Below are 25,200 nucleotides of genomic sequence, written 5' to 3'. Positions count from 1 at the left end.
GAGGGAGAGGGAGAGGGAGAGGGAGAGGGAGAGGGAGAGGGAGAGGGAGAGGGAGAAGAAAAAACTACATCTTACCTTTTTCTATTTATCAGTTCTTTCTCTGAAGGTAGATATACACAAGTCATTCTTCAAATAATATTTCTGTTGCTGTATAGAATATTCTCTTGGTTATACTCATTTCACGCTTCATAATTTCCTGTAGGTCTTCCTGTGGTTTTTTCCCCAAAATTAACCTGTTCATCATGTCTTATTGTACAGTAGTAATCGATCACAATCATATGCCAGAACTTGTTTAGTCATTCCCCAATTGATGGGCATTTCTTCAATTTCCGTTTCTTTGGCACCTCAAAGAGAGCTGCTATAAATATTTTAGAACATATAATTTTCTTTCCTTTTCCCCTGACCACCTTAGGAAATAAACCTGATAGTGATATTGTAGGATCAAAAGGTACATACAGTTTTGTAACTCTTTGAGCATAATACCAGACTGTTCTTCACAAAAGTTGGATCAGTTCACACTTCTTTCGAGTGTTTTAGTTTTCCAAAACCCTTCCAATGTTTGTCATTTTGCCAATTTAGCCAGTCTGATAGGTGTGAGATGATATCTCAAAGATGTTTTGATTTGCATTTTTCTAATCAATTTAGAGCATTTTTAATAGTTATTCATTTTACTGAGACTAGAAGTGCAGTAGTCACTCATAGGCCGATCTCACTGCTGATCAGAACTAAAGTTTTTCCAAATGCCTGGGCCAATTTACCCCTCCACAGGCAGGCTGGTGGCCCTCTGCTTTAGGGGACTCCCTATATTTATATAAAAGTTAATGTGAAAACTCAATCACCTTTAGCCCTCCATGGCCTATGTTAGCTCAGAACTCATGAATTCATGTAATCCACCAAACTCGACCTTCCCCAGTAGTAGGTATTTTAGACATGCGCCACCATGATTTGCCTACCACTTTTAGAAGAATGGATGGGATAACCAGCCATCTGCCATTTTGTACACTAAACTTTCAGGAAAAGAAATAGTTTCTACTTGTAAAGATCCTGAACCAGAAGCAGAGATTTGACTTAACATTTCTGACCAGTCAAAAGAAAAAAAAAGGTCATTATTTAATTATATGGGGAGAAACCCCACAACTTTGTTATTATTTAAAAGCAGATGGGGTGGGAATGATTCCCAAAGTAGAATGGTTTCCTGTTTTTCACTATCTAAGAATGGGATGGAATGTTTATTTTATTTATGATTGAGCCCAGGAACTGAGGAGTTGAGTGTAGTATATAGTATAACGTAGCCTAACCATTGCTGGCTTCCTTCTCCATGGGTGGCAATGGAATCCTGCCTCTTTTCCTCTCTCATCCCATCCAATGGCACCATTCAGGAGAATGGGCAAAGGGATTTCCCCTCCTCCACACCATGGCAGCTCCATGTTTCTCTCTTCTTTCTCACTTGGTATCTTCTCCGTCTTCCTTTCTAAGACCCTGAGGTCTCACCTCTGACCTGTTGTGGAGCAGCAGGAGTTCAGCTTTATTTTTTATCTACATGCTCATAAGGCCCTCACTTTAGATCCTAGACTTTCCTGGCTCAGAAACCACAAGCTACATTTAATATGTGATATCTTCCAGTTAAGGAATTAGCAAGATTGTCTTCAATACTAGAACTTACTAAAAATTCACAATTAAAGAATCAAAGGGAGGGCCTACTAATCAAAATGAGCATTTCCTACTCAAGTATCATGATGCAAGTCTCAGAATCTCTTAAATGGGGTAGAGGGGTAAGTGAAGTCAGGGGAGTAGTAAAGAGTCATTTGGATTTTATAGCTAAATTTTAAAGCTCAAAGACAGCTCAGCATATCTCAGGAGAAGCCATTCAGCCCTGGACATGAGGATAGGAACTTTTGGTTCAATAAGGAGTACCCTTTCCAGGTTATGATCAAAGCATCCAAAGTACATTACTAGAGTTGGCATTGAAGATTAGGGGTTTTTTTCCTGACATTCCACTTTTTCTTTTTTTTAGTATCTCCAAACTTTGAGGCCTAGTTTGAAATTTTGTAGTTCTGAGCCAAGCCACAATGCTGAGTGTAAATCTAAGCAAAAACTGGATTATATTGATGGTGATGGTGGTCAACCAGTCAATCAACAAGGATTTATTGAGCATACTATGTGCCAGGCACTGTTCTAAGCCCAGGGGATATTAGCAGTAATTGCCCTGCCTCATACAATTATTGGAGTCATCCAGTCCTCAACTTCTCCAGCTTACCAATCCCAACAGCAGTTCCAAAGGCAAACCTCCTGGTGTTCAGCTCATTCATTCATGTATCCATGCATGCATCCATGTATGAATTTACCTACTCCCCCATCAAACATTTATTCATTGCTTGCTGTACACAGAGCCTGATGCTCTAGGTATTGGGGAAAAGACAGCATCCCAAGCCTCCTGAAGTTCATTCTCCTGGAGTGGGCTCTGTTACAGAAAACTATAACACGCTCTGCTATATAAGTGCCTTAGAGAAAAGGTAGTAAAAAGTGCTCTAGGAGGTCTGAAGGGGGAAGATCATCTCTGACCAGGGCCACCACACTAGGGCTCTGCAGGGAGAACCCCTAGACTAAGGAATTGATCTCCTCACCTAACAAGGATGTCTTCAGATGTATTCCTAGGAGACAACTATCACTTTCTCTGCACTATTTTGACTCCACTAGCCACATTTTTCATGATACACAAGCCTCCCACCCACATTTTTCATGATACACAAGCCTCCCACCCTCCGAGTTAAAGAGGCTGGTTTCTATCCCTGCTTCTAATTGGAGTTCTATTGGCTTCTCTACTATCTTCGCAAGTGTTGTTCAAAGAAAAGCAGTCAAAGGTCATAGTCCTCGAAAAGCTGTTCCATTGACTCATAGGAGGTATATTCACCATTCTGTAAACACAAATTCTTTCTCTGTACCCCAAGATTATTTTGTTGGGGAAAGACTTCATTTGTTCATTTATTCATTCATTCATGAAGCAGCTGGTGGCATGGTAAAAGACCCCAGGACCTGGAGTCAGAAAAACCTGAGTACAAATCCAAACTTGGACACTTACAAACCAAGTAACCCTAGGCAATCTCTTAACCTCTTTCTGCCTTAATTTCCTCATCTGTAAAAAGGGGATAATAATAGCACCCATATTCCAGTATTATGATGAGGATCAAATGAGATTATATTCGTAAAACACCTTGTAAACTTTATAATGCTATATGAATGCTAACTATTGAAATGGCCATGATATGATTGATGCCTCTAGACAGCAAGGTGGAGCAGCAGATAGAGTGCTGGACCTGGAGTCAGGAAGACTCATTTTTCTGTGTTCAAATCTGGCCTCAGACACTTCCTAGCTTTGTGACCTTGGGCAAGTCATTTAACCCTGTTGACCTCAACTTCCTCATCTGCAAAATCAGTGGGAGAAGAAAATGGAAAAACATTCCAATATCTTGGCCAAGAAAAGCCCAAACAGGAACAGTTCCAAAGAGTCAGAAATAACTGAATGAGGTGTTGAGAACAAAGACGCTAATAAAGTAAAGGGTGTAGAAAAAAACTAGGGCCAGGGCTTATGATCCTCTTAGGCCATTAAAGTTCAATTTGTGAGAGACCTGTGGTCATCATCTTTGGGCAGTTCTGGCACTTGGGTCAAATAGTATCCAGTATCCCATAGCATCAGACACACCTTAAACTCATCTTTCAAGTTCTGAAATGAATATAGGAAGCAATAGAATTGCATTCAGTTCAATTGGAAGGGAAATTGAATGCTAGTTGCTCATTAATTGATATGATCTTCCTTTTTTAATGGCTTATTTCTATTAGTTAGGTCTTCAGGTCAGGTGTTTTTGAGATATGTTACATTTGTGAGCCCTCTAAATTTTTATGCCAGTAGGCAAAGTCCCCATGGCCATACCCTAGTTGTGGTTCTGCTTCAGCTAAGTGAGCTAAAGACCCTGAGCCCCCTATTATTTCTCCAGGAATGCATTTGTGCTTGAGTAAGCATGAAAGGTCAAGGAAAACCTGAATTATAGTAGGTATTCATCCAGAGGGTCAAAGATCAAACCACAGTTCCTAAATCACAAACAATGTGTAAGGCAAAAGTCCATTAGAAATATGGTTAGTTAAGGCAACTAAGTGGCCCAGTACATTGAGAGCCAGGCCTAGAGATGGGAGGTCTTGGGTTCAATCTGGTCTCAGACAACTCCTAGCTTTATGACCCTGGACAAGTCACTTAATCCCAGTTGCCATACCCCTTACCACTCTACTGCCTTAGAACCAATACTGAGTAAGGGATGTGGAAAAAAAAAAGAAAGAAAAGAAAAGAAAGGTTAGTTACTAAAACAGACCTCGATCCCAACTCAAATTGGGCTGTTACTACACATCAGAAAATGTCTCCAGCGTCTCTCTACATTGTGGAAGATCCCCTAACCTGATCCACAAAGGCTTGAACCACTATCTTATAAATTTTTATCAATACATATAGAGCCTCAGTTTCCATATCCATAAAATGAAGGTGTTAGACTATATGATTTCTAATATCCCTTCCAACTCCCAAATCCCTGGTCCAGTGACAACTAATTAATTTGACTCAGCATTATCCTCTTAATCCAACAACTCAGTCCTTAACCCCACTTCTACCTCCCAAGAAATAAACAACTTCCATCTTTTTTCCCCTAATTATATGGATAATTATTCCAATTCCCTACCTCACCTTACCTATTTGGGTACAATCACAGTGTTCTGTTTCTATTTTAAAACTTCTGGCAGTGTCCTGTTACTGAGGTCTGATGCCTTTTACAGAGTGAGTGCTAAGTTTATGTTTTTCGAATGAATGAGGAAGGGAGGAGGAGAGAGGAAGAAAGGAGAGAATAGACATTTACATATCAACCACTGGTTCATTGGATAGAAGGCTGGGCCTGCAATCAGAAGACCCGAGTTCAAATCTGGCCTCAGATACTATGTGACCCTGGGCAAGTCACTTAACCCTGTTGGCCTCAGTTTGCCCATCTGTAAAATAAACTAGGGAAGGAAATTTCGAACCACTCCAGTATCTTTGCCAAGAGAATCCCGAATGTGGTCTCAAAGAGTCAGATAAGGCTGAAATAACTGAACAACAACAAACATGTCGGTCACTATGCTAGCCACTTTTTACAAATATTATCTTATTTAATTCTCACAATAACCCTATGAGGTAGGTGCTATTGTTATTTTTTAGTTGAAGAAAGAGAGGTAAACAATGGTTAAGTGACTTGCCCAGGGTCATACAGCTGGTGTCTTGGGATGAATCTGAACTCAAGTCTTACTGACTCCAAGCTCACTGCTCTACTGTTCCCTCCACTACCCCAGTGGATGAATGAATGAATGAATGAATGAATGAATGAAGTCTTTCCCCAAAGCAACTGCCTATGAAAATCAATGACAATTAGGTTCATCTGAAGCTCTGACCTATTTTTTTTTTTAAACCCTTAACTTCTGTGCATTGGCTCATAGGTGGAAGAGTGGTAAGGGTGGGCAATGAGGGTCAAGTGACTTGCCCAGGGTCACACAGCTGGGAAGTGTCTGAGGTCAGATTTGAACCTAGGACCTCCTGTCTCTAGGCCTGACTCTCAATCCACTGAGCTACCCAGCTGCCCCCTCTCTGACCTATTTTTAAAACTTAGATTATTCACTCTTTTATTAATACAGAAAAGTGCAAAGAGGGACTTGGATTTGAGTCTTGGCTCTTCTTTCATGTATAAGGCCTTTGGTGGGTTCCTTCACCGTTCTGTGCCTCATTTTCTCATCTCTAAAATGGAAATAATAATACCTGCCCTGTCTACTTGATAGGCTTGTTGTAAGACTCAAATGAGTTGGTAGATATACTGACACTTAAAAAGGAACTCCTTGTTTGTCGAATTGAGTAACACCTTGTGTTTGATTCTTATAGTGCTTTGCAGTTTACAATGTCCCATGCTAGGCACTGGGTTCGATTGAAATCCTACAATATAGAGTCCCTGCCCTCCCAAAGCTACTAGTTTAGCATATGTTCATGATTATGGTAATGTTTTCCCCAATCAAAGAAGAGGCTTCCAGAGGAGAGATCTGAGTAGCAGATGGCCCAGCACCCCTTGCATCTGAAGCTTTACATCTAGACTCTTTTATCCCAAAGTGTCAGATCCCAGGAATGAGGAGAAGGCCCTCCTCCAATAATCAATCGCATTAGAGAAGTATAGAAGAGTGTGCTATGTGAAGCCGTTACTAACCAAGGACCCCTTCAGCAGTGCTCTGATGTGAGACCCCTCAGTCTCTTTAATGAAAAACAGAATTTCCTCAGAATCTAACAACATTGCAGCAAACAGCTACATAGAGATGGTTTCTGGTGCCCCCCCCCACAGGCAATATCACAGAAAGTTGCCTCTGAGAGGAGTACTATCTGAAGGTTTGTGGTATTAAAAAAATAATAATAAACATTTGAATACAATGTTGAAGGCAATGGCTTCTTAGACAAGGTCATCGTGCAAAAGAGGGGCTGAAGGAGGGGAAGTTGGCCCAGGGGCCCTGCCTTTGGAGAAAGTTGCTGGTAAATTCAAAATAACATATTATACCATTTGTCCTTCAGTGAGCAAAACTGTAGCCTTGGCAGTAGTTCCCGCCTCCCCCAGGATGATGTATCCCAGCAGAGAAAACAAAAATAGGTTGGAACGAGGCCTTTTAGTCCAAGGGTGAGGATACCTCCTGAATTTATTCAGACTTTGCAAATTCAGGTTTCATGACAAATGAGATTCCCCAATTTTCATTGAATTCAAAATTGAAAGAGAATTTCTCTCTCAATCCTTATGACTGAGAGAATTCCCATCAGAAATACGTAGGTATTCCAAATGAAAAGAACCAAGAAACTTAGAATTCTTTCGACTTTTCAGTATAATGAATGATTCATACACTTCCGAATTATGCAACACAGGCCTATTATACAGTCTAACTTTTGTTATGTTTTATTTTTACTGAATGTCTCCAGCAGTGATACGCTCCCTACTGCAAAGCAGTAGAATATCATTTCTCTAAAAAAATGTTTTTTTCTTAACTCAGAGCATGGTTGCATAATTGCATTAGAGAAGATTTATTTTTGCTATCCTCACAATAGTGCTATGAGATAAGTTAGCAGTGTACATCATTATACTTGTTTTATGGAGACACGGAACATGGCATAGTGGAAAAGGGAATTGGCTGGGATCAGAGTTATATGCCACTGTCGGCTTTGCCTTTTAAGGCAAAACACTTCCCTGTACCTCAGTTTCCTCACCAGTCAAATGGGGAAATCTAGGTGGCACAGTGGATAGAGTGCTGAACTTGGATGTAGGAAGGCTCACCTTCCTGAATTTAGGTCTGCCCTCTGAAGGTGTAACTATGTGACCCTGGACAAGTCACTTAATCCTTATGGCTTCAGTTTCCTTATCTGTAAAAGGAAGAGAAGGAAATGGCAAAATACTCCAGTATCTTTGACACTGGGGTCACCAAATGGGATCACCAAAAATTGGACATAACTGAAAATGACTGAACCACAATAAAGAGGGACAATAATATCTTCCTTTTCTACCCCCAAGTGTGAGGCAGAAGTGAGGAAAGGGGATGGAAAAAAAATGTAAAGTGCTTTCAAGGAGAGCCAGGACAATTACAATTAGGAATTTACTCTCTTTGTGGAGAAGAGAAGGGAATAAGTATTTATTACTCCTATTATGTGGCCAGATGCTGTGTCAAACCCTTTTTACAAATATCTCATTTGATCCTAACAACAACCCTGTGAGGTAGGTGCTGTTATTATCTCCATTTTTTTTTTTGTTTATGTTCAAAACTGATCTATCTCACTGCCCATTTTCTCCATTTGCAGTGAAGCAAACTGAAGCAGACAGAGGTTATGGGTCTTGCCCAGGGTACTACAGCTAGTAAATGTCTGAGGCTGGATTTGAACTGGTCTTCCTAATTCCAGGCCCAGTGTTCCATTCGCTACACCATCTAGCTGCATCTTTAGGGCAGCCATTCTAGAATCCAAAATATAATCAGTAACATATCTCTCAAAGGTTTCTCATGCACACGCAAAAAATAGTAATAAATCTGCTTTTCTAGCATGCTATAATGGAAAGATCCTTGAACCAGGAATCAGGAGAGTTGGTTTCTAGTTTTAGGGGAATAAAACTGGGTCACTAGGAAAGTTGTTTCATTCATTCTCTTACCTATAAAATGTGGTTTCTACCACCAAGACCACCACTCTGACTATTACTATTACTACTAATGATGATGATACTAATAGTGTTCTTTTCCTTCTGAAATTACTTTGTACAACTTTGTATATGTTTTTTATTTCTTTTGTGTATATATTGTACTCCTCCCCCAGCAGGATGTAATCTCCTTAAGGTCAGGAATCTTTTTCATTGTATCCCAAATATTTTTGTTATTGTATCCCCAACAAGTACCTTTTTTTTTTAAACTCTTACTTTCCATCTTAGTAACAACTTTTAAGTTAAAAACACAGCAAGGCCTAGGCAAACAGGGTTAAGTGTCTTGTCCACAGTCACACTGCTAGGAAGTATCTAAGGTCACATTTGAACCCAGGTCTTTCCAACAACAGACCTCGAGCTCTAGCTACTATGCCACCTATCTGCCTCACAAGCATAATACGTTGCACATTGTAAATAATTAATAAATGTTTGTTTAATTGCTTACTTTATTCAATAGCTGCTGAGGGCATGTAAACATAGAGGATAAATACACATATATTTTATTTCAACAAATGTGTACATGGTAGCACGGAGTGGTAGATAGAGGATAAGAAGTAGGTTCAGATCCTCTCTTGAACTGATTGGGTCTCTAAAGCTCTCGTTGTCCCCAGGCAATTCTATAAAGGCTAGAAATTGCAAAGCATGAATTGATCAGCTTTGATAGAGGAAATTTTCTCCCCAGGAGTTTCCTACTGTATTCCACTCCTGAAATCACAGGTCCAGAACACATGCAAGATGAGCTATGTTCTGAAGATCTAAGAATAAAAAGATGATACCATCTCTGCCCTCAGGGAACTTATATTCCATTAAAATAAACCAAAAGTGCTTTGTAAAGTAAAAAGAGCTACTGAAATGAGATGGTATTAGAACCAAAGGCCTATTATCCAGAGGGATCTAGAAGAGCTCTGCTAAAGCTCTCCCTACTCAGACCACCTTATTTTACAGAAAGCCTAAGGTCAGAAACGGGAAGTGACAGAACAGAGGATGGACCTCAGTTCTTCTTCTGACTCTCTGCCCATCGTTTTCTCCCGGGCACATTACTGCATGTTGTTTTTGTTTTTTGTTTTTGTTATTATTCAAGAAATGAAATTAAAATCCTCTGTGGAGGAAAGTGGTTATGCTCCACCTTCCTCTTTTCAAGCCTAAACCCAAATCTCAAAGGTATTAACTCCCTTCCTCCTTCCCCTTTTTTGGGTTACTTTTTGAGGTCTAAAACTGCCCTGGGTACTACAGCTAACTAGAATGAGATCTTCCATCTGCCTTTGCAAAGTACTCTCATCTTTACCAGGCTCCTGGCCTTCCTATTTCCTTCCCCTTCAGTCCATTTATCATTTGGCCCCAGGGGCTGGGATGATGTGGCGTCAGTCTGGAAAAGTAAACAGTGATGGAATTCTTAGAAGTATGCCTCATTTCTTGCTCACCCAGTCACTGGGTTAGGCCTGGGGAGCCCAAGAGGAGGAGGTATTCTGGGGTGGATTTTAGGGTTTTATGGATTTTTTGTTGTTGTTGGGACTGAAGAATATCACTCCAACACCTAAGTGGAAAGATAGCTCACACTCTACAATGTGACTCAGAGATACACGGACACTTATTCCAGGCTCCCATTAACATTGCTCAGATGCCTTTGGTCCCTAGGCATTAATAGGAAACACCCCAAGTGCTGGAGTTGACAGGCTAGAGAAAAAGCTGGTGATCCCATCGATGAAGGAATAGGGGAGAAGGTTCCTTCTCTGACAAGAAATTCACAGTAGGAATTTTATTGCCATTGTTGAATCATAAAGCATCAGAGCTGAGAGAACTTTTAGAGATCATCTAGTGTCACCTTTACCATTCTAAAAATAGGAAAAACTGAGACCCACAAAAAGTGACTCACCCAATGCCACTGACTAAACGGGTAGAGCAGAGATTAGAACCCAGGCTGACTCTGTCTAGTATCTTTTCGTTTTCAGTTCAATGTAATTCAATGCATACTTTCAACTCATTGAAAATATCTTAGAGGCTTAGCTATTGACTAATGGACAAAAGAAATTATCATTAGAGTATAAAGAGAGATGATGAGGATGGTGATAGATAAAAGACAACATTTGTTGTTGTTAAACACCGTATAGTTCTCTCACTTGATTTCCATTAAAAATAATTAAATTTAATTTTAAAAACCAATTCGAGAATAAAACAATGCTATGAGGGATAGTGTACTCTGTGAATTTGTTATATTCCGGCATGTATGGTCCAATAAATAAGAACCATGATTGTCAAAAAAGGAGGGTGGGCTGTGGACTAAAGTCACCACCCAAAGCTTCCCAGAGGACATGTACCTTGAGATGAGTTGGAGGGAGGAGGGGAGGCATATTTTCAATAGTTGCAGGGTAGAGAATCTCAAATTCTTGAATCTTTAATTTGTCTTTTAATATCAGTCCTAAGTGATTTTGGTGGCTTGAAGTCAAGAATGCCTGAGTTTGAATTCTGACTTAGATACTTACTAGCTATCTGATTCTGGGATAGTCATTAACCTTCCTCAGCCTCAGTTTCCTTGTCTGTAAAATGAGGATAGCAATAGCATCTCTCTCAAAGGATTGCTGTGAAGAACAAATAGAATACTATGTGTAAAATACTCTGCAAACCTTAAAGCTAAATATAAATATTAGCTCTTATTATTATTGTTATTAGTTTTCTTATTATTTTAGCATTTCTAAGGGAGAGGGGAGGGCAACAAAGGGAAACTTTTCCTGGGAATGGCTTGAAGTACCCTGAACTCTTAAACACTATATTAGGTGGTCTGGGAATGAAAGACAAGTCTGGCCAGTCCTGGAGACAACTCAGCTATAATCAGGCCATAACACTGGGTCACTGGGCTAGAATGGAGGTCTCCTGCCGAGACTATCCTTGGAGAAGTCTGTCAACCCTTCAAATCCTCCCTCTCCACCCCCACCCCCACCCCAGAGAAGGAGATATGGCCCCCACACCCCTTTCTTGATCATCTCCTCCCCTGCCTCAAAAGCTTCTTGCTAGACAATTCAACACGTTCTACATTTGCTAGGCAATCTCCATAGGAACCTTTGGAAAGGGAGCGGGGTTTGGACCCTAACACTCACTTGAATGTCTCTGGTTCCAGCCAGTTCCAGGCACTTAAAGGCCCTCCCTGCCTCAAGCCCTCCCCACCCCTCTTCTCTACATTATGAAATATGAATGTGACAGCCAGAGCCCATGCATTCTCAGGCAGAGAGGCATGAGGAATCTGGCCAGGTTTATCAGTTTTAATGAAAGGGCTCTGGGGAGAAGGGTGATCTCAGACACAGGCTATGCCTTTCATCGGCCCCTTATCTCTCCCCTGACCCCTTTCCGACGTTTTCTTCTAGGAGAAAGTCATGGGGCACTGAAGCCCACTGGGCAAGGAAATCCCTCTTGCTTCAATCAAGCTCACCCTCTCTATCTCTCTTTCCCCTGTTTAGTCCTCAACTCGCCGGGCTGGACTTTGCTGCACTAACTGCCACACAACCAACACTACCCTGTGGAGGAGAAATGCCGAAGGGGAGCCAGTGTGTAATGCCTGTGGGCTCTACATGAAGCTTCATGGGGTAAGTGGGGCCTTGGGGCCAGAACTTGATTATGGCTAAATATGGAAAGGAGGCCATGTAGCTAGAAAGGTGAGACCAGAATTCTGTGCCCTCCTGAGTCTTTGGTTCCTGGCTATTTGGCCCTGCAAAACCACCACCTTCTTTAAGACTTTCCCACTCATTCAGAAAGATTCCATCACTACCTTCAGAGCAGGAAGTGGTTGTGGTTCCTTAAGAATCACAGACTATGTGCTCTGGACAGGCCTTTAGAGGCCATCTACTCCAAGAGTTCTAGTCTGAGGATCGTAAAAAACGATTTTCCTATAATAGTATGCCATTTGCCTATTAAAATCTCCTTCTAACTATATGTCTGTGTGAGGCCAGATTTTCTTCACATACTTTAACCAAAACAATAGAATGAAATAGAATGAACACATAAGCAAATATGAGAATCTAACTTCTAGTAAGTTAGACATTAAAGAGATCTGAAAAAGAAATATGTAAAACAATGCCACTCCTCACCAAATTTTGTTTTGTCTTGGAAAATACAATGATCTTCATAGAACATGTTATTTTTGTTAACATGTAGTAAGTTTACTGCAGGTTTTAATTATTTAATAAATGAATATTTCAAACATTTACATAATAACAATATGATCAATATAGATAGACATGTCCTACTTTAAAAAAAAAACTCTTTGGGATTTTTAATTTTTAAGAGTAGAAGGGGTTCCTGAGACCAAAAAGTTTGAGAATTGCTGATCTAGTCCAACAGATGGGGAAATTGAGACCCAGAGAGGAAAAGAGAAATTACTTGACTAAGGTCACAGAGACTGATCATGGCAAAAGAAAACATCTTAGTCCCCTTGTACTAACCTCAAAGCTCAGCTCTTGGTGGTTTAGAAACTCCAAATCTTAGTAGGAAAAGCCACCTCCTACGACTGATCCCACTTTTCCAACCCCACAAAGTAGGTGTAAGACTAAAAATGAATATACAATATTCCTAGTACATATTTTTATAAGATTTAATAACAACAAAGTGAGAGAGAAAGGGGTTCCTTCAGGTGAGTGAGCAGAGCAAAGAGCCCGAGACCCAGCTGCCAAGCTCAAACCAAAGCCAAAGCCCTCAAAAAGAGTCCCTCCAGGATGGGTTTCAGCAAATTTATATATGAATCCATGCCAGGGCACAACACCAGGAAGCAAGACAAGGGAACCCGGAGAAGAGTAAAGAATGCTGGGAAATGAAGTCCCCAGGGTACAAATTTTTAAAACACACATAGGGCAAGTCACTTCATCTCTTTCTCATTCCATTTACTTATGTCTATGAGGGTGGAAGGGCATATACAATCTGCTCATAGGATTATTATGGGGAATACCCTTTTGTAAACCTCAAAATACTATAAAAATGTGTTGTTGCTGTTAGTATTATAATTATCATTAATGGTTAGCATTCATATTGCACTTTAAGGTTTGCAAAACACTTTGCATATATTTTCTCATTTGGTTTTCACAACTCTTCACAACAAGATAGGTGTTATTACTATCCTTATTTTTACATATGTGGAAATGAGGCAGGCAAAGGTTAAGTGACTTGCCAAGGTCACACAGGTATTAAATGTCTGAGATTAGAATTGAATGCGGGTCTTCCTGACTTCAGGCCTACACTCTACCCAGTGGACCTTGCTGCTTGTCATTAATAATAATAACTAATAATATTGTTATTATTAACTCTGATAACAATTCCCAGTGCATACATTAACCAATACCTCCCTCCACACCATTCTCAAAGAATTCCAACAGGATAGAAAAGAAATGAGCTTGGAAACTGCTAAGTGCATTTTTTCAATGTCTGTGTTCATGCTCCATGCCCCTAAGCTACCCCTTGATCTAAGAAAGATATGCTTCACAGGATCACAGATTTAAATCTAGAAAGGATCTTATAAGTCATGTAGTCCAACCCTCTCATTTTTTCAAGATGAAGAACTAAAGCTCAAGGGGGAAAGGTGACTTAGCTAAAGTCATACAGGTAGTAAATTACAGACCTAGGATTCAAAACCAGGTCCTCTGACTCCAAACCCAACATTTTTTCTCCCATTCCAGGCTGTGTCCCACAATCCCGGGACATGCCACCCTTCACAGTTATTCCATAAATCTGTCCGTGGTCATCAGCAAATATCTCTCAGTTACCTACTGGGTGCCTAGCTATGGGAGAATCATGTCAAAGACAAGACAGAGTTTCATGATAAAACAAGAAAATTTTCTTTTAGAAAAGAATGTTTGCTTGTTGAAGGCAGGGAGCTGATTTTGTGTCTATATGTAATGTAGAAGATGGCAGGATGGAATTCCATCCCATCCTGCCATCTTCTACATTACATTATATCCCTGGTGGTTAGCACTAGGTCTGCTATACAATATTTAATGAATTTTCATTAAAAAAAAGTTATTTGTGCCCTTAGGAAACTCACATTTTAGCATTGACATACTGAACAGTCTGTGGTAGGGCCCAGTGTATATGACTGAGTGCTGAATTATGTGGCTTAAGGGAATAATATAGCAAGAGAGGAATGGGAGCGTTCAGAGAAGGGGAAATGAAATGAAAGAGTGGGTAAATCCTGATTATAAATAATAAAAAGTGGACAATGAAGAAGAGGAGAAGGAAAGGAACCACCACAGTTGTGGGAAGGACAGATGCTAAAGCCTCTAGTTTTTCCCAGGCCTAGCCTAGGTCCTAGACACTGGTCCATGAGGGGCTAGGACTGAAGAACTAGACCTGAAGCCCCCGGGGGGCTAAGAGCAGAGTGTTGGGGACCTCAAAACAAAACTGAAGTCATTATTTCCCCCCCCAAAAAAACCCTCTCTTCTTTTTCACATCCCTTTAATTTTTCATGTCATTTCATAATTTTCTTCATTTTCTCTCATTGGCTTTTAAAGCCAAATCTGGGAGGGCGTTGATTGAGAACATATAATGGGGAGATTTGTTATTGCATGTAATTGGCAAAAAAATAATAAAATTTAGAAATTAAAAAAGAAGGTATGCATAACTGAATAAATAAATAAAGCCAAATCTGGTTTCTTCCTACCTTCCTATGGTCTTCTTATCTACTCCCCATACTCTTTAGTCCAGTGGCATGAACCTCATTGCTGTTCCTCAAACACAATATTCCATCCCCTGAGTCCAGACAGTTTCACAGGCCAGCCCCCATAACTGAAAATATCTCCCTCCTTCTTTCTGGTTTCTGACTTCTCCAGCTTCCTTCAAATCTCAACTAAAGTCCCATCTTTTATAAGAATACGTTTCTGGACCTCCCTTAGTCATAATGCCTTTCCTCTGAGATTACCCCACAATTTATTCTATCTGTATCTTCATGTATGTTCATGGCTGTTTGCATATTGCCTCCCCCATTAGACTGTGAGCTCCTTAAAGACAGGGACTCTTTTGGGAGGGGGGTAGGGATTGGTTTGGTTGTTGGGTTTTGGGGGGCTCTCTGTATCCCCAAAATATTCAGCACAGTGCCAGGCATACTGTTAGTATTTAGTAAAAGTTTATTGTTGTTGACTGTTATTGATGCCTTTGTGTTTCCATTAAGGTGCCTCGTCCCCTTGCTATGAAGAAGGAGAGCATCCAGACACGGAAACGGAAGCCCAAAAACATTGCCAAAGCCAAGAGTTCTACAGGTACCCATAGCTTGAGCCATCAATCAATGGAACTATCTCTGGTATTGTGAGGAGGAGACTTCCTGCACTGTTGGGGAGTATCTAGAGAAGAGACTAGGCTCAAGTGTTTAGGGGAAAGGCTCGGCTCCAGATTAAATCTCTCATGACTAATTTCACGTTTAAGGATCTTTGGAGAATGTCTTTTTCCAAGTTGGGGAAGGGTCTTCTGGTTAGGCAAAGTAGATAATTGCTTGCCTGGAGTGATGGGAGGATAATCAAGAGCCTTGATCCAAAATATTTCCTGACCTACCTATGGTCCTACCCTTAGAGTTTCATTTTTATTTAGTTATTTATTTGGAAGAAGCATTTTTTCTCTTAAAAATGCATATACCACTGGGAAGAATAACCCACTTAATAGAAAAGACTTTTTCAGGATCTAGAACAAGATATGGGCTCTTGGGATAAAGAGTTTTAAAGCCAGGAAAGTTTCCAAAAGGAGACAGTAGAAGGGTCTTCCCTAGAACAGCAGAAGTGGAAAAAGTCGAGGAGGAATGAGGCAAAGCAGAGAGGATCTAGGCAAGGCTTTTGCAATGTTCAAAGACCTAAAATCCAAGGCTCAGAAATGGTGGTATGAGAGTTGAAAGTCTAATGGGAAAAATATAGAAATTACTATGACCTTGGGCAAGTCACTTAATCTCTATGGTCTAAGTTTATCACACAGGAAAATTTTCTGGTTAGAACTTAGGTGCATGGCCTTTAATAGCAGTACTTTCTGGGCATGTATATATTCAAGAAATTCATATTTATCTCTTCCTAGGGTCAAATGCCTCAGCCACAAATTCCCCATCTTCCATCACCAACTCTGACAGCACTGCCACTTTAAAGTCTGAGCCAACTCTGACATCCCCTCAGTACCCAGGGCAGACCATCGTCTCCCAGGTAAGATACAGAGGGTATAAGGGGTTCAGAGAGACCAGAGTCAGGGGTATGAACTCTCATGGTACAGTCAGTTCTGGTCCCTAAGGGCTTTCTCTAAAGTGGATGGCAAAGGGAATGGTAAAGGCATCTTTCACAAGGAGAGGTCTTGGGGAATAGCTCTCCAATGCAGGCCATGCCTACTTAGAAGCAAGCAAAAGGAATAATCGAATGAACCTCTTCAAGTGCAGCCACAGGTTGGCAAATCCAGTATGGGCATAAACTTCAATTAAGCACAGTGCCTTATGTACCATCCCAGCCTTAAGCCCAGCCCACATCCTATTTAGTTCATCTTATTTTTATCCCTGATTGGGTGGGAAGATGAGGACAGAGTGCAGAAAAATAATATCATCAAAGTAAACACATCTCTGAACTCATTATCTCCATTAATCATATGTGACTTATCCATAGATTTCTTATACTCCACCCCCCTTTTCACAGAGGACCTCAATGTTTTCTGTTTGTTAATTTTCTGAACAAATTCATATAATTCACTTTCCAATTTTGTACATTCCTGTGCTTTTATCTCTTTAGCCTTCACTTTTCCAGTTGAAACCCTGAAATTCTTAATTTGCCCCCACTATGGCCCTCTCCTGCATCACCCAGTTGCAAAGCAACTCTGGGAGTCTTCTCATAAGTAATGGCAAATTTATGTATGATGGAACCATTGGCCCAAAGGAAGGCAGGAGCCTACCTGTCCATTAGGACTGAGTCAGAGAGGATAACCAGGCTCTTGCTTGATCCAACCTATGGGGGTTTATGTCGTGTACTAAATCAGAATCCTAAGCTAAATAGAGTGTAGACCTATTCCCAGAATCCCGTGCCTGGGTCTCCCATGGACACTTCTTATCCTCATAACAGGGTCCTAGCCCAGCAGAAGACCCCCTGGGCCCCAGTCACTCGGAATTCAAGTTTGAGCCTGAGGATTATACTTTCCCGTCGTCTGTGACCTCCCAGTCAGGACTCAGCGTGCCTCTCCGCCAGGACTCATGGTGTGCTCTGGCCTTAGCTTAAGTTCCCGGGCTTTCTGGAAACTTCCTTTTTGGACCAACCTTCCTACCTGTCCCTCTGATGGATGACAGAGAGGCGAGATGACAACCAATGACCTGACAATTTGCTTATGCACCAGCTCAGTAAGAGACTGAAAGACCCTGGGGATACTTGGCTGATTTCTGCCTTCACCACTCACCCTGCTTGGTTCTATCAGCTTTAACTCAGCAGGCGCAAATTGGACATACCTCCTGGGAGCAGGAGTTTTTTGTTTGTGCGAAATGGTTTGTGCGAAAAGACCCCATACTGTCCCTCAATGCTGGCACAAAAGTCCCCAAATCATGTTTATGCCCTATGATTTCTTCCTCCTCTGACTACTTGGAGTGCAATTTGTCCCACTTCTCAATAAAGACTGATTATGTGTCACCAGCTAATTTTATGTTTTTGTAAACAGAGTAGCCATCAATTCAGCTAAAAACACAACCTGTTACTTTAAAACTTTACTGTATTATATTGAAAACAATCATCTCTAGAGTGTTAGCTTCTGAAGCATGAATGTGCTCACCCTGAAAAGTCAATGGAGATGCGGGCATCACTCTTCCTGCCCTACTTCCAGAGGATTTTTATAAAAATAACAAGTGACACAGCCAAACACACCTAAAGAATTTGGAGAAATAAAAACTTTGAAATCCAGTCTTCTTTGCATCATTGAGCTGTGGGAATTTTTTGAGACAGTTTCTGGCCTACAATAAAAAAGTTCACCCATCTTTCTCTTTTATTCTAATCCCTCCCCACCCTACACACACACATTCGGAAATCATTCCCCAAACAGATTTGATTGTTTCAGTGTTAATGAGCTCCGTGCAATAGAGTTAGAAGGAACAGGCAGGGAAAGAGATTACAGGGCAAGTTTCTCCTTCAGAGGTGACCAGAGAACAATGAGATTAATCCTCCCCTGGTTCCATTCAGGACTATACTTGACATCAGGGGCCAGACTTGGGGTGCTAAGTGAAGGGACTATTACTAATGAAGAAAGAAAAACGGAAAGGGCTAGAATGTCAGCTCTGGAGTAGGATTCAGGTGCAGTTGGAAGACACTGAACTTGGATGATGGGGAGTAAAGATAAGGCGGAGGCGGAAATAACAAAGGCTGAAACTGTACATGGTTGCTTCCCTTCCTTCTCTGAGCTTTTCAATTGCTAATTCTCAAAAGAAATGGTTCCTCCTAACTAACTGTGTCTCCAGAGCACATTTTGTCTCCTTTGATGCAACAAATTCAGTTCAGTTCAACAAACATTTACAGAGCATTAAAAAAATGTAAAGGGCACTGTGTAGGGTATAGGGGGAATAATAGCTCACATTTGTCTAGTGCTTTGAGTTTTCAAATGCCTTAACATATTTTAACTCAGTCTTCCCAGCAATCTTGTGAAGTAGGTGCTATTAATATCCAAAATTTTTCAGATAAGAAAACTGAGACTAAGCCAGAGACATATATATATACATATATATATATGTATATATACATGAATACCTGGTCTCATACCTTGTCCTAGATACTTACTAGCTGTATAGTATATATACATATATAATATTTTTTCTTTTTTCTCAATTACATGAAAAAATTTTTAACTTTTGGGTATTTTTTTAAGTTTTAATTCTTACCTCCTTCCTTTTCTGTTCTCCCCGCTCTCTGAAATCAAGCAATCTGAAATAGATTTTACATGTGTTCTAATGTAAAATATTTTCCATATTAAGTCATTCTGTGAAAAAGAACTCAAGCAAACAAAAGAAAAATGAAGAAATAAAGTAAAATCTAGTATATCTTGATCTGCTTCAGAATCCATCAGTTCCTTCTCTGGAGGCAGATAGTGGTTTCCATCATGAATCCATAGGGATTGCCTTGGAATCCAGGTGTCCTTGATTCTAACTCCAGTGCCTCATCTCCTAAGTCCACCTGGAAAAGACTTTAAAAGAGTCCCCAAGAAATAGGTAGCCCCAGAGAAAGTAAAGGAAGAGTGATGGCCTCAGTGGTCAGGAAACAAGTTTCATCTCTGCTATCCACCAACTCTGTAGCCTTGCTTAGCTCAGTGACCCCTCTATAGGCCTCATTCATCTTTAAATGAGGGAGCCACATTTCTCTCACATTTTTTCCAGCTTTAATATTCTATAAATTAAGCGGAGGTTTGGCAGTTACAGTGCTAATCTACTATCTTCAATATGTTTGTTTTATCCTTCTTCTGGAGTAAATGTTCAACAATTATTTTTCCTTGGGGGAGGGGATGTTTACGTGATATATTTTAAGGTTTAATCTGCATTATTAATACATTTTAAATCTAGATAATAAACAAAACAACAAATGTAGCCCTAATGTGTAGATTTTAGATTTCTGAGATATCTATATCCACAATGAAAATTTAAATGTAGTTCCAGCACACCCCTGCCTTGTTCCCTTCACTCCATTCAAAGTCTGCTCAACCTTCTAGAATACTCAGCTCAAATTCATCCAGTTGAAGGATGTTCCAAGCATCCTTCCCTCTCTAATCTTGGCCACTGTGTTCATATTTCTGAAGTCCTTCAGATGGTGATAACATGTATACACTCGGTTTTGTGTGTATCTTGTCTCCCCAGATAGACTGTGAGCTCTTTGAGGACAGGATTTCTCAATGGAAAGAGTCCTGGATCTATAGTTTGGGGAGTGTGGGTTACTGGTGACTATTTCCTTCCAATATGACTTTGGGCAAGTAATTTACTCTTTTTGGAATTACATTCTTTCATTTGTAAAATAAAGGGGTAAAACTAGATGTTTTCTAAGGTGCCTTCCAGCTCTAAATCTGTCTTCCAATCTCATATCTTTCTCAGCATCTAGTGCCTTATATGAATGAGTTAGTAATTTAGGACTGACTTCTCAGTGTAGATAACCAATCCATTATCACTATTAGTTCTAGTGATCTCAGTTTGGAAGTCACTAGAGCCAGCCTGGTATAAGAGCACTTCACAAGTAGTCAAAATAGTTACTATCTTCTAGTCTAGGCCCTACCTTCTCTTCAGTGTGGGACCCTGGACAAGTTACTTAATTTTTAGATCTTTGTTTCCCTCTCTGAAACATGAGGATAATAAACCTACTCTGCCTTCTTCATTGAGATATTAAGAGGGTCAAAGCAAGTAGGGAGTATGGAGGTAGTTTGGGAAATACAAAGTATTCCATGAAGTGAAGGGTTGTTATAACAGCATCATCTCCAGGATCTGGAACCTTGGAGCAGCATGTTCTTGAACTATGAGCTTTCTAGATAACTCTAGATAGTTGGTGGTTTAGGGAGGACTTTTGTTTTGTTTTGCTTTGCTTTGTTTTCTAACTCCTGAGCACAACCCGAGGGTCTTATGCAGCCTGCAACACTCCTGAGTGTGGCCTGAACCAGATTAAAGTATAATTAGGCAAAATTTAACAAAATAAATAGAAACATAAGAAAACATAACATTTCAACATTATATTTTAAGGCTGTCAGTATGCTAGCCCTAGGGATCCTTTTGTAAGGATTGGTGGCCCCCATTTCTATTTGAGTTTGCATTAACTATCTCTTCATCTCTCATCCCCATTCATGAATGAGAAAACTAAAATCTCAAGAAAGGAAATGACTTGCTAAAGGTCACAAGGGAAAGATAAAGCCAAGAATGAAACATAAACCTTTGGATTTTGAGTCCAGAGTTCTATGCACAGTTGAGGTGGATGTTTTTTTCCCAAGATGTCACCCATGTTTTCTTGGCTTCTTAACCTGAGGACACTGAACAGAATTTAACCTTTTCTTGATGACTCACAGTCATCAAATAAATATGAATTACCATACTATGTGATAATGCCCACAGAGCCTATTAATATGTTAACTGCTTTCCCCAGCACTAAATGTATGTTGCCTATTGTGACTTTTTAGTTCTTCTGTCTGATTTTTATATTTTTTCTGTCTCCCCCACCTTCAACCTTTAATTGTTCTTGCCCATAATGATCTCTTTCCCCTTATGATTTGTTGCTTCTAATCTCTTTAGGGCAGGTTAATCAGACAGCCAAGTTCATCTCACCATCCCACTCCCTGCCCATGTACTTTGTGATCCAGTGACACTGGCTTCCTTGCTCTTCCTTGACCATGACACTCAACCTCCTAACTCCTAACAGATATTTTCATAGGCTGACCTCCCAAGTCTGGAATGCTCTCTGTTATGTTTACCTCCTGACCTCCCTGATTTTCTTGCAGCCCAGCTAAAATGCCACTTTCTATATGAAGCCTTTCCCTATCCCCCCTTAATTCTGCTTAATAAATGTTTAGTGACTGACAGACCCAAAAAGAGGGAAAGTTTTGTAGGTTTAAGAAAGGACAGAAAATTTTAAAGCTTATTTTCCCTCTTCTCCTCATGATATGGCCAGATAGAGAAAGTAGGCTCAATAATCACTGTCATTGGAATAAACAATATTAGGGTTTATCTATATCATAAATTGCCCTAACTCCTTCTTCTTTAAACTATTACTTTCTGTTTTAGTAATAACTCTAAGACAGAAAGGTAAAGGCTGGGCAAAGGAGGGTTAAGTAACTTGCCCAGAGTCATACAACTAGGAAGTGACTAAGGCCAGATCTCAACCCAGGTCATTCTGACTCCAGGCCTCGTGCTCTCTAGACTGTAACATGTAGCTGCCCCCCTACCTACCTCTTTATTATTGGCTAACAGGTTATCAGGAATGCATTTCCTTCTAAGATATGAGTAGAAAAGGTTCTCACTCAATAAAGTTCAATAAATATTTTTAAACATCTACTTTAAAAAGGATTTTATATTTCTTTTACACATTTATCATCTGTCATTTTGTATTCTAGTTACAATTTTACTAGACTATAAGCCCCAAGAGGGCAGGGGTGTAGCCTCATGCAAACTGGGCATCTCCCTTAAAGCCTACCACAGTGCTTCTCACACAATCTGTATTCAGTGTATAGTTGCTTAATTAAATTTGTTCATCTAAGATAAAAGAAGATACTATCCATGCCTTCATGGAATTTGTAATCTAGATATGTTATCTCTCTCTTGTCCTATATTATCATTATGATAAAATATAAATTCAGTCTAAGATTTAAAGTCCTCTACAATCTAGTTCTAACTATCAATTCAAATTTACCTTATAAAAGTCTCCTTTATGACCTTTACATTCCAGAATTTTGGTCCACATCAAATTAAGTAATACCATACCAAACTGGACTACTAGCTCTTCCCTATGATCATGCAAATCATATTCCCATATTAGTCATTTCATGAAAGAGAACACAGACTCCTCCCCACAAAAAACATGAAAAAATAAAAATGAAATGAAAAATAGTATGCTTCTATCTATATTCAGACTCCATCAGGCCCTCCTCTGAAAGTGGATAGCATTTTTCATCATGGGTCTTTTGGAATAGTCTTACATTATTGTATTGCTGAGAATACCTAATTATTCATAGTTGATCATCATAGGATATCTCTCTTACTGTGTACTATGTTCTCCTGATTCTGCTCCCTTCACTTTGTATCAGTTCTTGTCTTTCCATGTTTTTCTGAAATCATCCTGTTCATCATTTTTATAGTGAAATAACATTCCGTTACTATTATATACCATGACTTATTCAGCCATTAATGGACATCTCCTTAATTTCCAATTCTTTGCCACCACAAAAAGAACATCTATAAATATTTTTGTACAAATAAAGTCTTTTTCTTTTTTTTAAAATCTCTCTTGGACTCAGACCTAGTAGTGGTATTACTGGATCAGAGGATATGCACATTTGAGAGCCCTTTAGGCATAGTTCCAAATTGTTCTCCAGAATACATTGGATCAGTTCACAATTTCACCACCACAGTGCATTAGTATCCCAATTTCGGGAAAGTTTTTCTGGTTCTTTCTAATTGTAAGTGTCATCTTCTTCCAAAAATTACCTTGTACTTACTGTGTGCACATTTTATATATCACCCTCTTCCCCTCCTCCCAATATAGGGGAAATTCCTCGAGGGAGGGACTGATTTGTTTTTCTCTTTAGATTCCTTTCTTTGCCTGGCACATACTAGGAATTTAAGATCATGGAACTGAGATGCAAACACAAATAGTTATCATTTTAAAACAGATGATAATAAAAGCATAAGAGAAGTAATGAAAATTGCTATGAGAAGTCTAAAGGGGAAAATAGTCTCCAGGTAAGAGGATTAAGAGTAGCTTCAGATTGAACAAGGACACATGTTACAACCAGTGGAAATATGCATAGGCATATAGGTGGGGGGGAGCGGGGGGTGAAGGGGAAAGTAGGGGCATGAAGCATGTAACCATGTTAAAAATGAATATTAATAAATGTTTTAAAAAAAAAGTAGCTTCAGAGAAGTGACATTTCGATTAGACTTTGATAGTACACTAGGATTTCAGGAAGCAAAAATGGGGAGAAGGCTAGGGAGGAGGTGTAAAAACAGGGAATGGCACCAGAAAATCCTAGCATAAGGTCAAGAAAGCCTAGGATCTATACCAAGTTATAATTCAGCTCAAGGTGATGTAATTGCTTACAACTTTGAAAAGTATTAGGGTCCTTGGTTTTTTTGACACCTTTGCTTTTGGATACTGCTACAAACAAGAAAGTAATTTTATTATATTGATTATAAATGAACTTTTTGATCCTTTAAAAGATAATCATCAGCCTAAATGACAAAATTCCAGTTCTTTGCTTTGGGGGACAGAAAACCCTTCAATAGAGGCATGTAGGAAAGGGCTACTCAAATGGTAGAGAGTTAGCAATGGAAGAAACAATAGAAGTATACTCCTTCCTCATAGAAATGCCCAATTCACTTTTGCTGTGGCCCTTTGGGGATCCTGGTAACTCACAGAGGGTCATAGAAGATCATAGCAGTAACATTCATGTTAAATTCTAATTTCAGTGGATTCCATGATCTCCTTATTATGGCCTCATTTTTTCAGCTGATACAAAGCACCTCCTTAGCATTTCTTCCCATCGTAAGTGATTCTTTCCCATTTCTTTCTAGAAATCCTATATAAAGAATCTACCTCACATGTAAAAAGCCTTCTTATATGTTATGTTTAATGTTTCAGGGATACCAGTGTAACAACTGGACTCTCAAGGCAACTAGATTGCAGAGTGGATAGAGCACTTCCTGAAACCAGGAAGATCTGAGTTCAAATCTAGCCCCAGACACTTAGCTATATGACCCTGGACAAATCATTTAACTTCTGTTTGCCTCAACTGTAAAATGGGAACAACCCTGAATGGCTGTTTTGAAGATCAAATGAGATAGTATTAGTAAAATGTTTAGCAAAGTGCCTGACACATAGTAGGTACTAACCCCTCCTTTCCCTTTTCTTGCACCTCCCTTCAAGCCCTGACTGTCATCTTTCATTCTTGAAACTTGACAGTCCTATTTCCTTTTCTTGATATTCATTTACTGAATATTATCTTTTATAACACTTCTTGTGCATGCCAAAGTTATTATTGGAAGAAGTATGACACAGTTTGGAAAAATTATGGGGCAATACTGGAATCAGAATCAAAAGATCTCAGTTCAAATCCAAATTATTTAAATTATTAGCTGGGCAAGCTACGTTGGGTAAATCACTTAATCTCTCTGGGTCTCAGGTTCCTTCATCTATCTATAATAAAGGTAATTGTGGTTGTTCTTGCAAAGGATGGGTGGGCCAACTAATATTTATCACCTCACTCTATACCTGCTTTGTCTCCACAGATTAATCAGCCACAC

The 25,200-nt window shown here is 39.7% G+C and overlaps 1 protein-coding gene across 1 annotated transcript in view; it reads left to right on the top strand.

Moving 5' to 3' along the window:
* Positions 1 to 17,869, top strand: part of GATA5 (GATA binding protein 5) — a 30,399-nt gene extending 12,530 nt beyond the window's left edge. The window contains exons 3-6 of the mRNA XM_044661160.1: positions 11,717 to 11,842; positions 15,409 to 15,496; positions 16,293 to 16,414; positions 17,312 to 17,869. Of these exons, the coding sequence (XP_044517095.1) occupies positions 11,717 to 11,842; positions 15,409 to 15,496; positions 16,293 to 16,414; positions 17,312 to 17,464 (489 nt within the window). The 3' untranslated portion in view covers positions 17,465 to 17,869. The remainder of the gene's footprint in view (positions 1 to 11,716; positions 11,843 to 15,408; positions 15,497 to 16,292; positions 16,415 to 17,311) is intronic.
* Positions 17,870 to 25,200: the final 7,331 nt, after the last annotated feature.

Source organism: Gracilinanus agilis, chromosome 2 (genome assembly GCF_016433145.1).
Source record: "Gracilinanus agilis isolate LMUSP501 chromosome 2, AgileGrace, whole genome shotgun sequence".
NCBI classification, from domain to species: Eukaryota; Metazoa; Chordata; class Mammalia; order Didelphimorphia; family Didelphidae; genus Gracilinanus; species Gracilinanus agilis.
The sequence above is the reverse complement of the archived record's forward strand: the minus strand, read 5'-3'. Positions and strand labels throughout refer to the sequence as shown.